This window comes from Ostrinia nubilalis, chromosome 28 (genome assembly GCF_963855985.1).
Source record: "Ostrinia nubilalis chromosome 28, ilOstNubi1.1, whole genome shotgun sequence".
NCBI classification, from domain to species: domain Eukaryota; kingdom Metazoa; phylum Arthropoda; class Insecta; order Lepidoptera; family Crambidae; genus Ostrinia; species Ostrinia nubilalis.
This window is the reverse complement of record NC_087115.1, coordinates 2,163,540-2,180,540: the sequence shown is the minus strand read 5'-3', so window position 1 is coordinate 2,180,540 and position 17,001 is coordinate 2,163,540. Positions and strand designations below refer to the sequence as shown.

The 17,001-nt window shown below is 44.7% G+C and overlaps 2 protein-coding genes across 2 annotated transcripts in view; one reads left to right on the top strand and one right to left on the bottom strand.

The window, feature by feature from the left end:
- The window catches only part of LOC135085358 (nucleolar protein dao-5-like), a 58,916-nt gene extending 51,984 nt beyond the window's left edge, over positions 1-6,932 (top strand). The window contains exon 19 of the mRNA XM_063980148.1: positions 6,786-6,932. Coding sequence (XP_063836218.1) covers positions 6,786-6,863 — 78 coding nt within the window. The 3' untranslated portion in view covers positions 6,864-6,932. The remainder of the gene's footprint in view (positions 1-6,785) is intronic.
- Positions 6,933-11,155: 4,223 nt separating this feature from the next.
- Positions 11,156-17,001, bottom strand: part of LOC135085348 (cytotoxic granule associated RNA binding protein TIA1) — an 82,685-nt gene continuing 76,839 nt past the window's right edge. The window contains exons 7-9 of the mRNA XM_063980135.1: positions 16,481-16,659; positions 15,200-15,332; positions 11,156-14,382 (exon numbers count right to left, since the gene is read on the bottom strand). Coding sequence (XP_063836205.1) covers positions 14,338-14,382; positions 15,200-15,332; positions 16,481-16,659 — 357 coding nt within the window. The 3' untranslated portion in view covers positions 11,156-14,337. The remainder of the gene's footprint in view (positions 14,383-15,199; positions 15,333-16,480; positions 16,660-17,001) is intronic.

Genomic DNA, 17,001 nt, shown 5'->3' with positions numbered 1-17,001 from the left:
CACGCGCCACCTGCAGAACCACGCGCGCCAGCTCTACCGCTGCGTCGTGTGCAAGGTGGGCCACGGGGGCCACGCGCGGGGCACACGGGGGCACACAGACACTAGGGGGGCACTAGAGACACTAGGGGGGCACTAGAGACACTAGGGGGGCACTAGAGACACTAGGGGGGCACTAGAGACACTAGGGGGGCACACAGACACTAGGGGGTCACTAAATACACTAGGGAGACACTAGGGGGTCACTAAAGACAGAAGGGAGACACTAGGGAGTCACTTAAGACACTAGGGGGTCACTAAAGACACTAGGGGTCCACAGTCCAGACAGCCGGGGGTCCATAGCCACTCGCACGGCGCGTCGTCCGCCAACAGCAAGCTGCCGCACGCGTGCGCGCAGTGCGGGAAGCGCTTCGGCCACGCGCACTCGCTCACGCGCCACCTGCAGAACCACGCGCGCCAGCTCTACCGCTGCGTCGTGTGCAAGGTGGGCCACGGGGGCCACGCGCGGGGGCACACGGGGGCACACAGACACTAGGGGGGCACTAGAGACACTAGGGGGTCACACAGACACTAGGGAGACACTAGGGGGTCACTAAAGACACTAGGGAGACACTAGGGGGTCACTTAAGACACTAGGGGGTCACTAAAGACACTAGGGGGTCACTAAAGACACTAGGGGTCCACAGTCCAGACAGCCGGGGGTCCATAGCCACTCGCACGGCGCGTCGTCCGCCAACAGCAAGCTGCCGCACGCGTGCGCGCAGTGCGGGAAGCGCTTCGGCCACGCGCACTCGCTCACGCGCCACCTGCAGAACCACGCGCGCCAGCTCTACCGCTGCGTCGTGTGCAAGGTGGGCCACGGGGGCCACGCGCGGGGGCACACACGGGGGCACACAGACACTAGGGGGGCACTAGAGACACTAGGGGGGCACTAGAGACACTAGGGGTCCACAGTACAGACAGCCGGGGGTCCATAGCCACTCGCACGGCGCGTCGTCCGCCAACAGCAAGCTGCCGCACGCGTGCGCGCAGTGCGGGAAGCGCTTCGGCCACGCGCACTCGCTCACGCGCCACCTGCAGAACCACGCGCGCCAGCTCTACCGCTGCGTCGTGTGCAAGGTGGGCCACGGGGGCCACGCGCGGGGGCACACGGGGGCACACAGGCACTAGGGGGGCACTAGAGACACTAGGGGGGCACTAGAGACACTAGGGGGGCACTAGAGACACTAGGGGGGCACTAGAGACACTAGGGGGGCACACAGACACTAGGGGGTCACTAAATACACTAGGGAGACACTAGGGGGTCACTAAAGACAGAAGGGAGACACTAGGGAGTCACTTAAGACACTAGGGGGTCACTAAAGACACTAGGGGTCCACAGTCCAGACAGCCGGGGGTCCATAGCCACTCGCACGGCGCGTCGTCCGCCAACAGCAAGCTGCCGCACGCGTGCGCGCAGTGCGGGAAGCGCTTCGGCCACGCGCACTCGCTCACGCGCCACCTGCAGAACCACGCGCGCCAGCTCTACCGCTGCGTCGTGTGCAAGGTGGGCCACGGGGGCCACGCGCGGGGGCACACGGGGGCACACAGACACTAGGGGGGCACTAGAGACACTAGGGGTCCACAGTCCAGACAGCCGGGGGTCCATAGCCACTCGCACGGCGCGTCGTCCGCCAACAGCAAGCTGCCGCACGCGTGCGCGCAGTGCGGGAAGCGCTTCGGCCACGCGCACTCGCTCACGCGCCACCTGCAGAACCACGCGCGCCAGCTCTACCGCTGCGTCGTGTGCAAGGTGGGCCACGGGGGCCACGCGCGGGGGCACACACGGGGGCACACAGACACTGGGGGGGCACACAGACACTGGGGGGGCACTAAAGACACTAGGGAGTCACTAAAGATACAAGGGAGACACTAGGGAGTCACTAACGACACTAGGGAGTCACTAAATACACTAGGGAGACACTAGGGAGGCACTAAAGACACTAGGGAGTCACTAACGACACTAGGGAGTCACTAAAGACACTAGGGAGACACTAAGAGGTCACTTAAGATACTAGGGAGTCACTTAAGACACTAGAGAGACACTAGGGGGTCACTAAAGACACTAGGGAGACACTAAGAGGTCACTTAAGATACTAGGGAGTCACTTAAGACACTAGAGAGACACTAGGGGGTCACTAAAGACACTAGGGAGTCACTTAAGACACTAGAGAGACACTAAGGGGTCACTAAAGACACTAGGGAGTCTCTTAAGACACTAGGGAGACACTAGGGGGTCACTAAAGACACTAGGGAGACACTAAGAGGTTACTTAAGATACTAGGGAGTCACTTAAGACACTAGGGAGACACTAGGGGGCCACTAAAGACACTAGGGGTCCACAGTCCAGACAGCCGGGGGTCCATAGCCACTCGCACGGCGCGTCGTCCGCCAACAGCAAGCTGCCGCACGCGTGCGCGCAGTGCGGGAAGCGCTTCGGCCACGCGCACTCGCTCACGCGCCACCTGCAGAACCACGCGCGCCAGCTCTACCGCTGCGTCGTGTGCAAGGTGGGCCACGGGGGCCACGCGCGGGGGCACACGGGGGCACACAGACACTAGGGGGGCACTAGAGACACTAGGGGGTCACACAGACACTAGGGAGACACTAGGGGGTCACTAAAGACACTAGGGAGACACTAGGGGGTCACTTAAGACACTAGGGGGTCACTAAAGACACTAGGGGGTCACTAAAGACACTAGGGAGACACTAAGAGGTTACTTAAGATACTAGGGAGTCACTTAAGACACTAGGGAGACACTAGGGGGCCACTAAAGACACTAGGGGTCCACAGTCCAGACAGCCGGGGGTCCATAGCCACTCGCACGGCGCGTCGTCCGCCAACAGCAAGCTGCCGCACGCGTGCGCGCAGTGCGGGAAGCGCTTCGGCCACGCGCACTCGCTCACGCGCCACCTGCAGAACCACGCGCGCCAGCTCTACCGCTGCGTCGTGTGCAAGGTGGGCCACGGGGGCCACGCGCGGGGGCACACGGGGGCACACAGACACTAGGGGGGCACTAGAGACACTAGGGGGTCACACAGACACTAGGGAGACACTAGGGGGTCACTAAAGACACTAGGGAGACACTAGGGGGTCACTTAAGACACTAGGGGGTCACTAAAGACACTAGGGGGTCACTAAAGACACTAGGGGTCCACAGTCCAGACAGCCGGGGGTCCATAGCCACTCGCACGGCGCGTCGTCCGCCAACAGCAAGCTGCCGCACGCGTGCGCGCAGTGCGGGAAGCGCTTCGGCCACGCGCACTCGCTCACGCGCCACCTGCAGAACCACGCGCGCCAGCTCTACCGCTGCGTCGTGTGCAAGGTGGGCCACGGGGGCCACGCGCGGGGCACACAGCCACTAGGGGGGCACTCAAGACACTAGGGAGTCACTAAAGACACTAGGGGTCCACAGTCCAGACAGCCGGGGGTCCATAGCCACTCGCACGGCGCGTCGTCCGCCAACAGCAAGCTGCCGCACGCGTGCGCGCAGTGCGGGAAGCGCTTCGGCCACGCGCACTCGCTCACGCGCCACCTGCAGAACCACGCGCGCCAGCTCTACCGCTGCGTCGTGTGCAAGGTGGGCCACGGGGGCCACGCGCGGGGGCACACACGGGGGCACACAGACACTGGGGGGGCACACAGACACTGGGGGGGCACTAAAGACACTAGGGAGTCACTAAAGATACAAGGGAGACACTAGGGAGTCACTAACGACACTAGGGAGTCACTAAATACACTAGGGAGACACTAGGGAGGCACTAAAGACACTAGGGAGTCACTAACGACACTAGGGAGTCACTAAAGACACTAGGGAGACACTAAGAGGTCACTTAAGATACTAGGGAGTCACTTAAGACACTAGAGAGACACTAGGGGGTCACTAAAGACACTAGGGAGACACTAAGAGGTCACTTAAGATACTAGGGAGTCACTTAAGACACTAGAGAGACACTAGGGGGTCACTAAAGACACTAGGGAGTCACTTAAGACACTAGAGAGACACTAAGGGGTCACTAAAGACACTAGGGAGTCTCTTAAGACACTAGGGAGACACTAGGGGGTCACTAAAGACACTAGGGAGACACTAAGAGGTTACTTAAGATACTAGGGAGTCACTTAAGACACTAGGGAGACACTAGGGGGCCACTAAAGACACTAGGGGTCCACAGTCCAGACAGCCGGGGGTCCATAGCCACTCGCACGGCGCGTCGTCCGCCAACAGCAAGCTGCCGCACGCGTGCGCGCAGTGCGGGAAGCGCTTCGGCCACGCGCACTCGCTCACGCGCCACCTGCAGAACCACGCGCGCCAGCTCTACCGCTGCGTCGTGTGCAAGGTGCGCCAAAACTGCGAGGGGTCCAGGCTATACAGCTCGGGGGTCCACAGTCACTAAAGCCACAAGGGAGACACTAGGGGGTCACTAAAGACACTAGGGGGTCACTAAAGACACTTGGGAGTCGCTAGGGGGTCACTAAAGACACTAGGGAGACACTAGAGAGTCACTAACGACACTAGAGAGTCACTAACGAGACTAGGGAGTCACTAACGACACTAGGGAGTCACTAACGACACTAGGGAGACACTAGAGAGTCACTAACGACACTAGGGGGTCACTAAAGACACAATGGAGACACTAGGGGGTCACTAAAGACACTTGGGAGTCGCTAGGGGGTCACTAAAGACACAAGGGGGACACTAGGGAGTCAATAACGACACTAGGGAGACACTAGAGAGTTACTAACGACACTAGGGAGACACTAGAGAGTTACTAACGACACTAGGGAGACACTAGAGAGTCACTAACGACACTAGAGAGTCACTAACGAGACTAGGGAGTCACTAACGACACTAGGGAGTCACTAACGACACTAGGGAGGACACTAGGGAGTCACTAACGACACTAGGGAGTCACTAAAGACACTATGGAGTCACTAACGACACTAGGGAGTCACTAAAGTCACTATGGAGTCGCTAACGACACTAGGGAGTGACTAAAGACACTATGGAGACACTAAGGAGTCACTAACGACACTAGGGAGTGACTAAAGACACTAGGGAGACACTAGGGAGTCACTAAAGACACTAGGGAGTCACTAACGACACTAGGGAGTCACTAAAGACACTAGGGAGTCACTAACGACACTAGGGAGTCACTAAAGACACTAGGGAGACACTAGGGAGTCACTAAAGACACTAGGAAGACACTAGGGAGTCACTAACGACACTAGGGAGACACTAGGGAGTCTCTAGAGAGTCACTAAAGACACTAGGAAGACACTAGGGAGTCACTAACGACACTAGGGGGTCACTAAAGACACTAGGGAGGCATTAGAGACACTAGGGAGGCATTAGAGACACTAGGGAGTCACTAACGACACTAGGGAGTCACTAACGACACTAGGGAGTCACTAACGACACTAGGGAGTCACTAACGACACTAGGGAGTCACTAATGACACTAGGGAGACACTAGGGAGTCACTAAAGACGCTAGGAAGACACTAGGGAGTCACTAACGACACTAGGGAGTCACTAAAGACACTAGGGAATCACTAACGACACTAGGGAGTCACTAACGACACTAGGGAGTCACTAAATACACTAGGGAGACACTAGGGAGTCACTAACGACACAAGGGAGACACTAGGGAGTCACTAACGACATTAGGGGGTCACTAAAAACACTAGGGGGTCACTAACGACACTAAGGGGTCACTAACGACATTAGGGGGTCACTAAAGACATTAGGGGGTCACTAACGACACTAGGGAGTCACTAACGACACTAGGGAGACACTAGAGAGTCACTAACGACACTAGGGAGACACTAGAGAGCTCTAACGACAGTAGGGAGTCAGTAAAGACACTAGGGGGTCACTAAAGACACTGGGAGGTCACTAAAGACACAATGGAGACACTAGAGGGTCTTTAAACACACTAGGGGGTCACTAAAGACAAGATAGAAACTAGGGGGTCACTAAAGACACAAGGGAGACACTAAAGTCACAAGGGGGTCACTTAAGACAGTTGGGGGTCACTAACGACACTAGAGAGTGACTAAAGACACTAGGGAGTCACTAACAACACTAGGGAGTGACTAAAGACACTAGGGAGACACTAGGGAGTCACTAACGACACTAGGGAGTGACTAAAGACACTAGGGAGACACTAGGGAGACACTAGGGAGTGACTAAAGACACTAGGGAGACACAGGGAGTCACTAACGACACTAGGGAGTCACTAACGACGCTAGGGAGTCACTAATGACACTAGGGGTCCACAGTTTGAACTACGCAAGCAATGTAAACTGTTCACATTATGACATCGCTGTAGTCATCATTGCTGTCGCGAGCAATGTGTTCTGTTTTTGGGCATATTGCTGCGACACCGGCCCCGCCCCCTTGTCACATCTCCCTTTAGTTACTGTGATCTGTGATTACAATCTATCTTTGAATGTCTTTAAACAGTCAAATACTGGGCCCGCAATTAACTGAGATCGCTGGATCCATAAAATTTTATTTTTCTTTCAGCGACTAGGACCACTCATAGATAACTTAAAAAAATATATCATTCAAGCCATAATCGGTACAGCACTAAAATTTATGAGTGGTCCCAGTCACCGGAAGAGAATTATTTATTTTTTACGAATCCGGCGATTGGGACCTAGTTCTAGGTCCCAGTCACCGAAAACTTCCAAATATGACCCTTATCCTCACAATTTATTCAATGGATTATAACCCTTATTCCACAGGCGTCATTCGTCCGCGCGGACCAGCTGGCCCAACACCTGAACAGCCACCTCGCGACGTACAAGCGGCTCAAGCCGTAGGGAGCGTGCAAGAGTTTACACACAATTATTCATTATTATTATATTATATTAATATAGAGTTTTATTTAATATTGCCTTTTATTTTGACTGACATTTTTAAGACGCATCATGCAGTTTGCTTGCCAAAAGTACTGAATAAAGTCCGGTCGCCGAGCACGTAGAATTTTGTCCAATGACCCCAAGCTACCCATCCTTATCGCTCGCGCGTAATTATATTGCTGTCGCGACTGTGCGACGGGCGGCCGCAGTGAGCGTGCTCCGCGGCCGGTCTTTATAAAATAATTGGGCTTATTCCCCGTTGACGGGGATTGTCAACGGGGAATAGTGGAATAAGCCAATAATTATTATCGATTATCGTGAATTATGATCGATTGATCTACTTCAAGTTTTCAATAATGTGTTTGGTGATTCAATAACAAATAAACACTGGCCCGAATGCGAATTTCAGCCAACAGCCAACCAAGAACGCTTACTATACTTACTATTTGGATCAAATATGTAATTGCTCAATAATGAATAATAAATAAATATGTAGTACAAGTGAACTACGGTAGATGGCGTTAATTCTTCATTTTGATGCGTTGGTTGTTAACTTGTTAGTACGTATACTTGCAATAGATGGCGTATCAAATTAATTTGATGCATCTCGTATTTTTACCCGATTGCGCCACTAGGAGGGTTATGTTTTTTATTACAATAACTACCTTTTATGGTTTTTTACTCACAATCTTTATGGTGAAAGTTTTTATAAATTTCAATTTTTAAACACATAATTTTGTGTCCAAATATGGATTAGGTATGCAACTTAGGGCTGATTTTTAAATCATCAGTTAACTTTTTAGGCCAGTAGAATTAAACACAAAAATTGATTAAATCGGAAATAATTCCTACAAAAGATTTTTTTGCTTTAATGGCTTCATTGGTTGCCCATTAAGACTCTCCTAAGTTTTCGACTTCGACGGAGTTGTGCTTAAGTGGTGGGGGCCCCCGAAAGGGGCGCTTTTTCGGTTTTCCGGTTATACCGCGTAAAGGACTTACCCTATCGAAAAGTGGTCTTCATGACGGTTAAAGGGCACTTAATCCTGCATTGAATAAGACCAAATTCATATGTTTTGGACAAACCGTTCTCGCGCTAAAGTTCGGCAAAGTAGAAAATATACGTATAATTAATGACCCTTTCCACGTCCAATGGCTTGTTACCCACATGCTTCCAAGCCTTGTAAAGGGTCGCCTTAACCAGTGTAACCCTAACAAGGCTCACGAGTTTGATTCGCTTATCCTTGTTCGTCCCAGCCGTTCCTTAAGATGGCTCATAAATGTAAAACGGACAAACAGTAGGCTTAGTATAGTCCGGTCGCCGAGCACGTAGAATTTCGTCCAATGACCCCAAGCTACCCATCCTTATCGCTTGCTTATCCTGTCGCGACTGTGCAACGGGCGGCAGCAGTGAGTGTGCGAGCGCGACAGCGGGTCATTGGACGAAATTATACGTGCTCGGCGACCGGGCTTTAGTATTAAGCATGATTTTGCAACAAGGAAACATATGGGAAGGGTAAAATAAAACACAGTGCCTTGTTTATTTTTTATTTCGCATCATCATATCATCCTTACTCTATATGTCATATGTATGTATTATACTATATTTTATGCTATAGGTAGGTACAGAGTATATCATTATTTACTTAATAATATCTCATTTTCATTGTTTAACCTTTAATGAGAGAGTTAAATCAACAGATCGGTTTGGGGGAAGTGACGTTTTTACGGCGCCATTTTGATTTTCGTAATTTAATCGTCAAATTTTCATAATTTTAAATGGGACTATTCCCACCTCTAGTTACCACCGCTGCAACTCCTGTGTAGCCAGGATCTACAGATTGACCGCCAATAACTCAACCAGTGAAGGTCAAGTTTGTCCCGGGGAAGTTAAACTGTCATTGGACCCGCAACGAAATTAATCAGAAGAACATAGGAGGAGTTCGAAGTTAAGGTTCGGCTTTTTTATAATTATCATCCCTAAATAAAAGTATTTTAATATTATTTTAATCATAAATAAACAGGGCATCTAGACAGTGCAATTCGTGATAGATTCGACTTCGCGATCTTTTCGTCCTTAAATTACGTACAAAACAGTAGATGTATGTCCACCCTAACTACTTATTCAAACTCTATATCGAATATCACATTGTCTAGACGCGCTGTAGATGTAGGATTTTACGATTTTAATATCGGTTTTGTTTTGTTTTGGCAAAATTGGTGTCGTTTAAAGTACAGGCACGATATTGAGGATATGAATCTTATACTGTGTTTTAAAAAACAACTTGGGGTGACAGCTTTTTCTTGAAATTAGGGAAAGTCCCTTCCTTCTTAAGAAACTTATAAAATAAACGAAGAACAAGAGTTATTATATTATTTTTGTTTTATTTTAAGGTGTGTGGGAAAGTTTAGTCAGCAATTTCGTTATGGAATTCCTTGTATGTAATCTTAGTGAATTATCTGTATTCTCTACTCTTAAGTAGTTTTTCTAAAAAAGTTTTTTAATTTTCCATTGAATTTTACTATTGATTCAAAAAAATCATAGCTCAATTTGTTTTTGTCTTAGATCTTATTTTTGCGCTTACCGTATGGTTTTTAATTTGTTTTTAAGTGCCTAGTTTCGACCTATTTCGTAATAAAACTATGGCTTCCAATGACGTCACGGTAAAACCCCCACTCCCCCAACCAGAATAACGGTTACAAGTAGTTCAACAAAACAAAAACATCGCTTTCAAATAAAACAAGAATGTTAACAGTCTTAAAGTAACAGACAAGCGACCAAGACTTACTTTTATGTATACTTAAACCACTATGTCATTAAAACTACATTTCAACTAACGTTATGCGAGCTTGAGTAAATAAAATAACAACAGAACGGGGTAAAACGAACTTAAAAGGTGTATACCTGAATAACTGAACGGTTTCAGTTGTAATTTTCCGAAATCTATATTTTCCAATTTTTTCCCATAGTTTTCGGAAAACACAACTAAAAGTGTCTAAGTCGGATAATAGCGTAATATACCTTAAATACATCACATCACTATGATATAAATATTTTATAATATAAAGTAGCGTAAGGGTACTTTTAATAAAATACAAAAATGGGGAAGGTAAAATCACTAACACTTCGTGGTCAATTTTTGTAAGTTCGAATGATCACATACAATTGTTTTAAAATAAAAGCTCTGGTTTTTTTCCACTAAAAAGTTAAAAGTGTGCGTTGAAAGTTAAACTTTAGATTAGAGATCAAATTAATTGAGCTGAGAAACAAAAGATCTTACCTACATCTACGTTGAGACAACATCAATGGACGGTACAAAAAAGGAGGGGAGAAAAAGAAAAATTTTCCGAAAATTATAATTTCCGAAACGTAAAAGTGCGCGAAATTACGTTACTCGTCGGGCTTTTAAGTTACCATTTTAATATTTTTATTTAAATAGTACAGTCAACTTAACGTAGTTACAAAGAAAAAATATTCTTTAATAATGAACTAGCATTAAGTGAAATAAAAATTTTACTACACATCTATTGCATTATTATTGCTTGCATTTGTTTTTCACGTTTGATATAAAATGTAACGTGTACCGCTTCGTGCCTTAGTATTTAGCTTATTTAAAATATTACTCACCACATTTCCCTTTTCAAACAAAGATATTAAAAATAAAAATATGATAGTTCAAAAAGCGAAATGCAGTCACTGTTTTTATCTATCAATGTACAACCATCATTTTCATATCATTATTGGGATCGTAGACTTTTATATCAAACGCTCAATAGTACATTATCATAGATATTGCTAAACCAAATTTAATTTTAACCATCACATGACACGTAATACAGACGAACATCAAAATTTGCTCTACGTATTTTATAAAAAGGAAAATCAACGGAAAACTACAGAGACACATTTGGATACAAAATATCCATTTTTACACGTTTCAAAAAATATTTTTTTTGTGTACAAAAACAATATTCTCTAAGCTTGCGAATCTTGGGATACTTTTAACACTAAAACACATCAAAAGTCTAGCATTTTTCTAAAAAAAAAAAACACTACGAGATACGACGAACGAAAGACATTCAGTAACTAACCACGATTCACAACTACTATACATTGCGTTTTGCAGTCCGGAAAATGTGTCAGATTTGGGAAAACACGTTTATGACGTCACAGTTGTACATTTTACTCAAAACTCGATTCAATTTCAAGCATAGATTGAGGCTTTTGATTGGTGGATCTAATATTAAGACCAATAACAAGACAGAGTCTAGGTCTGATATTGAATCTAGTTTTAAGTGTTTTTTGTGACCTCAGTGTATTAGAACCTACGATCATTCCTACATGCAAGGCGACTGAGCCGATCAGTGAATTTTACACTTGTGACAATTATTTCAGAAGTTCTAATAATTCTGCTTATTGCTTAAGTAGGGTATCATAAAAAGTCTGTTTTCAATTTTGCTTTAAAGTTTTGCTATTTTAAAATAGCTTCAGCTTCTAACTTTTCAATAGATCCTTTTAACATTATTTACTTGCCCAATCCCGGCTTTAAAAAGCTATCAAACGTTAATGTTTTCCCAGAAGGGTCAATCTTTACTTTTTGGAAAACTTCCCAGATTTTCCGAAAATCTTGGGAAAATCTCTTTCCACGTTTAATTATCTAGGTAAGATCTTACGTGTTTACATTTTCAAGACTGCAAAACTAGATTTAGAATCGTCTTAGAAGTTTATCGCATAAGTCTGAGTTTTGGTGTTATTAATTGGAAATGACGGATCATTATTAACACGAAGAATAAAGGAAAAATGTTTGGCACTTGAGGTGTGAGAAACGGTATGTCCAATCATCGAATCATTAAATGAAACTTATGCCGATAAATGAACTATTTGTGTCATTAAATGAAACTTCTAATTGACTTTGTTTTTGGTGGACTAGTTTTGACTAGATCGTTACTTATTTTTGTTATTTTGAAGGCATTTCGTTGGCTAAAAGTTATAACACTGAACATACCAATTCTGACACTTTGTGACATCTATGACAAACCAAAAATAATATAGAGAATTAGAAACAGATCGAATAAGGCATTTTAAAGATTTTACAATATTTTTATGGTTTTTTTTTTCATATTTATCGCCAATTCTACATTTTAAAATTTAATGTCGAGTATTATTAATATTTGGTGTTATTCTTTGGGACTTAAAATTATATATATAATATCATACCTTAACTCCGATGGAATGGACCAACCAAAAAGGAAAACAAATGAAAATTATAAATGTAAATTAAATTAAAAGTCTAAATGAAACAAAAACAACACTTAAAATTTCAATAGCCTATCTAAACGATATCGATATAATGTTTATGTCTTATTTTGCACAATAATTTTGTATATATAATATACTTTTATATATCTTGTAATTTCGCCTAGCTAAAGTTAATACTCCATTTTATAATGGAGATTTGATTATTAACATACGTCTTATATTTCTAGCTTATATTAATGGAGACAGCAAAGCCGTTCTGCGTCCTTAACTATATGTAGCATATACTTATGTAAATAGTAGAAGGAAGTATAGCAACGACAGAAGGCAACGACACGTCGAGTTCCAAGATCTGGACGAAACGCCCTTTCCTACATAGAAGACGGTCGGCAATATATTACTGTTACATTGTAGCTTACATACTATTCGGATATATATGTATGCTTACTATTATTCTCTACTTCAAGCAATTATAGGCATAAATGAATTCATTTACTAAAACCTAGCATCATTATATGTTGATTATAACTAAATTTGACTATCTAGTGGTTTGTAGTACGATTTTGTGATATAATTCAGTTATTTTTCAAAGAAGTTGAACCTCTTTCGCGCCTTTTGAATATGCAAACATCACATCTCGTTTATCGCATTCCAAACCACTTATATTATGCCGGTGGTTTCTTTTGCATAATTCAAAATACGCATCTCCGATTTCTCGATTGACTGAATGACAAAATTGACGTCACAATTCGTTCCTTAGCTGAAATGAACTATATAATAATTATCCTTCTTTATATATATAAATATCTTATAATAACTTCTAGCGATATGTCTCTCAATTTTTCACTACATGCTCAAAATTATAATGCTAAATCGAAACAATGAAAGTAACTACGACAGTCAAACGATAGATCTTTCAATACAATGTATAAAATACATCATTTACAAAATATTATATAGACGTCAGGTGACATGGATAGATCCCTCACCTTTTAAAAAGTTTCAAAAAAGATTTTTTGTAGTACAACTACAACGTTTTTTCAATATTTTTTAGAACACTAACTTCCCCTTATATGGGGCTCACACAGAATGAGATAACCGAATGAAGTCTCGTACGTCAATATGGTTGAATAGAAACAATAAAAAGCAAAGTTAAAAGTCAGCCAAAATTTTCCACAAATCATAATCGACGCGTTTTTTGAGAGAAACCAAACAAACATCATTTCACACTCCCATTTTTACTAACTACAGTAAAGATTAAATGCTTCTTATCATCTATGCAATAAATATTTTTTCTTTTCACTTAGTCACCTATTCAATAAATAAATCTAATATTTCACTACTTTTCGGTATTTTTTCTCAAAGTTTTTTAAGTGTATCCTTTAATAGTTAGACACAACCATCTTTTATAACAGTAGTTATTTATAGTTTATCATGATTTCGTTATGGATCAGAATTTGGCAAAAACTAGCATCGAGAAGAAACAAATGAAATAAGAAATAAATGAAGTAGAATCCATTTTCTGCGTTTCTCTATTCGTTAATAATTCTATTTCGTCTCGTACATTCTTACCATTCTCAGCGGATATAAAATTGTCTTAAAAAACTTCTCACTCACTGATGTGACCTTGCCTAATATTCTACGATTCCTACTAAACATGTTTCCAAAAATCTACATTTTTTTCCACTAAACTTATACTATGCTTGTGCTGACATGATGTTTGGTACCATAGCCTCGTTCTCAATCGCTCTTGTATTTCATCAAATACCCCATCCCATTTGGCCCGCGTGACAACTGATATTATCATCAACTTAAAACTAAACTTACCAGTAATATAATAATAATCTTATACCAAATCTATATATCCTCTAAAAGTATTTTTTATGTTAAATTTAATGCATTTTCATGCAGTCATAAGCAGCAGTAGAAATCATATCAGAGAAGAATGACTCACATTTTTTTTTCGATCTGAAATGTTCGACCTTTTGTAAGGTGGGCTAGGCTTATAGCCTGAGTTTCACACTGTCCGCACTCGACCGTGTTTGTACCCTCATGGAGCTCCTTCGTTTGGAAAGGTGTGGGTTGCAACTGAACGAAGTTGGAAATAAAGTGGGCTGGTCTACCAGTGGTCTACCAGTCCTTGTGGAGGCAGCAGCAGTCGGGCGGGAGGGTGCGGTGGCCTCACACCAGGAGGCTGGGAGCCAGCCATTCGTCCTCGCCGATCTGCTTGAGGTTGTAAAAAGAATGGAATTTAGATATCTTTTGTACTGCAAAGGGGAAGCTGAAACGTTATCTTAGACATGTAACGATTTTATTAAAAAGGTTTCGTTGTTTAAGTACAATCGACTGTACAGTTAATGTCAAATAGTTCGTGACACCCAATGTGGCCAAAGAGTTGACAACACAACCTTATACCAATGAGGGCTATCGTTTTTATACTCAACAGTTGGCACCCCTGGCGATTGACAGAACCTTACTCTACAGTGGCACCATCTTGATGAGTGCAAATGCGATAGTCCTCCTACCACTTTAGCGCTCACCAGTTGGTGCCACTGTCTTCGCTACTAGCAAGTGACAGGACCTTACTCTACAGTGGCGCTAACTGGTGAGCGCTAAAACGATAGCCCTCATTGTAACAAAGACGTGTTGCGAACTTTTTGAACAATGATTTTTGTAAAAAAACTCAATTTAAAATGCATTAGATTTCACTACTATAAATTTTAGCGAAATTACATCTACAACAAAATTGAATAAGTTGCTTCAGTTTTTACTTTGATGCCCCCTATTTATTACATGTTATTCGCTTTTTTGTCCCAACAAAAAACCTATACAATTTTCCCCGTCATTATAACCAGCTACAATATTTTTCCAAAACTATACGACCGGAATTTCAATTTTCCCCCAACTTTATAAGCAGCTACATAAATTATCCAAAGATTACCTACTCCCGGAAAAATTTCCAAAAATTATACAACCGGAAAATTTTCCCAAAATTATACCGCCGGAAATTTTCCCAAAACTATATGTAAGCTTAGGTACTCACAGGCTGCACCTGGAAATGCTGTACCGGATAGTGCAGCACCTGCGGCGGCTGCGACATGGCCGCCACGCCGCCGACCGAGCCTACACCGCCCACGCCGCCGCCCAATGCCCATGGCAGCTGGACGCCGCCCATTCTGGAAGGAAATGGACAAGGATTAACTACAAGGATTAATCACTAGTGGTAGTGTAACAAATGACAATATGAGGGTAGTTGAAAATCTTCAAGCCCGCCCGAACGGACGACGCCGCGAACCGCCAGTCTGCTTGTGACCACGGCTGCAGCATCGCAGCCGAAACGTCAAGCCGTGAGTACATAATGTAACTAACTCACTAATAAACGTCGCGTTAAGACCCTTGTCTTACTATTTTAGTTGATTAACTACAACATTAAGGAATGGGTACTATTGACAAAATGGTTGCTTGATGTGCTCGAACTTTAAAAAAATCGATTTTAAGTAAAGCTCGTAAATTTTTATCCCTCTTTTTTTCTTTTTTTTTCGTACGGTAATCGCGAGTCATGCCATTGTTATACGTCACATGAAGTATTGATAGCATTACCAGAGTAAATACAAATGAGTAGGGCATCTTCATACCACCTCGGCGCAACACCACCCGCTAATCCACGCTAAATTTTGTCAGTGTGTGCGTGCGCGCCGCATACGTATTGGCGCGCGCTCACATACAAACCGCGCCGGGTGCGTTTCTATGAAGATGACCTACTCATTTGTATTTACTCTAGCGTTACGGTGCGTTGCGTCGCGTCGCTTCATGTCGCGTTCCTTCGCTCACATGGGACAACGGACAATGTTACCCAAATTTTCACAAATAAATTCGGTGCCAGAAGACTAATCGACAGCCCCACCCTTGTTGAAGCGTCGCTCCAGGAAATTGACCACCGTTGTAAAGTAGCATCTCTAAGGGTTTTCTACAGGTTACACTACGGAGAATGTGCGAAGGAATTACACGGGCTAATTCCACCAGCCCCTTCCATCACCGGGGAACCAGACGCAGGATAGCGTACTTAGGTTATATTGTCGACATCCCACCAGCTCGCGCTAAGCGGTTCGATGACTCTTTTATAATGCGAACAGTTAGGGACTGGAATTCGCTGCCTGCTGCTGTCTTTCCCGAAGACTATAATCCGGGCCTTTTCAAGGCGAGAATAGGCACTCACAGGGCAGATATGTACCATCCAAGACTGCATCCCACTTAACACCAGGTGCGATTGTGGTCAAATACCTGCCTTGTTATGCATAAAAAATGATTTTTGGCTCATACTTACCCCATGTACTGCTGCTGGTACCCCGCGAACTGTCCAGCGTACGAGTACCCTTGTACCCCCTGTACCCCTTGCAGGAAGCCTCCCAGCTGTTGCGGGTACGTGTTGTACCAGTAAGAGGTTGGAGGCACCCCACCAGCAGTGTACGCCGCGCCGAATGGGCTGTATGCCGTGCCTCCGAGCTGTGAATAGAATTTGGGAGGGTTAAGCATTTTCTGGAGTCAAAATTAAAGCCGTGTGGTGACGGCAGAGTAGAATACATTTGTCACCAACCCCTACTCTTCCCGCGGGTGTCGTAAGAGGCGACTTAGGGACTCACATCAAACAGAGAACGGGCAGCAGCGCTCTCTGAAAAACTTTAATCTTTTAAACTGCGATCTCCAATCACTATAGTGGAGGAGGTTCATAGTCCAGCAGTGGACTGTAGGGGGCTGTTGTTGATGATGAAAGTCAAAGTCAAAGCTTTTTCGGTTCAGTTTCAGTTCGTTCGTTCGTTCGTTTCAGCCAAATGACGTCCACTGCTG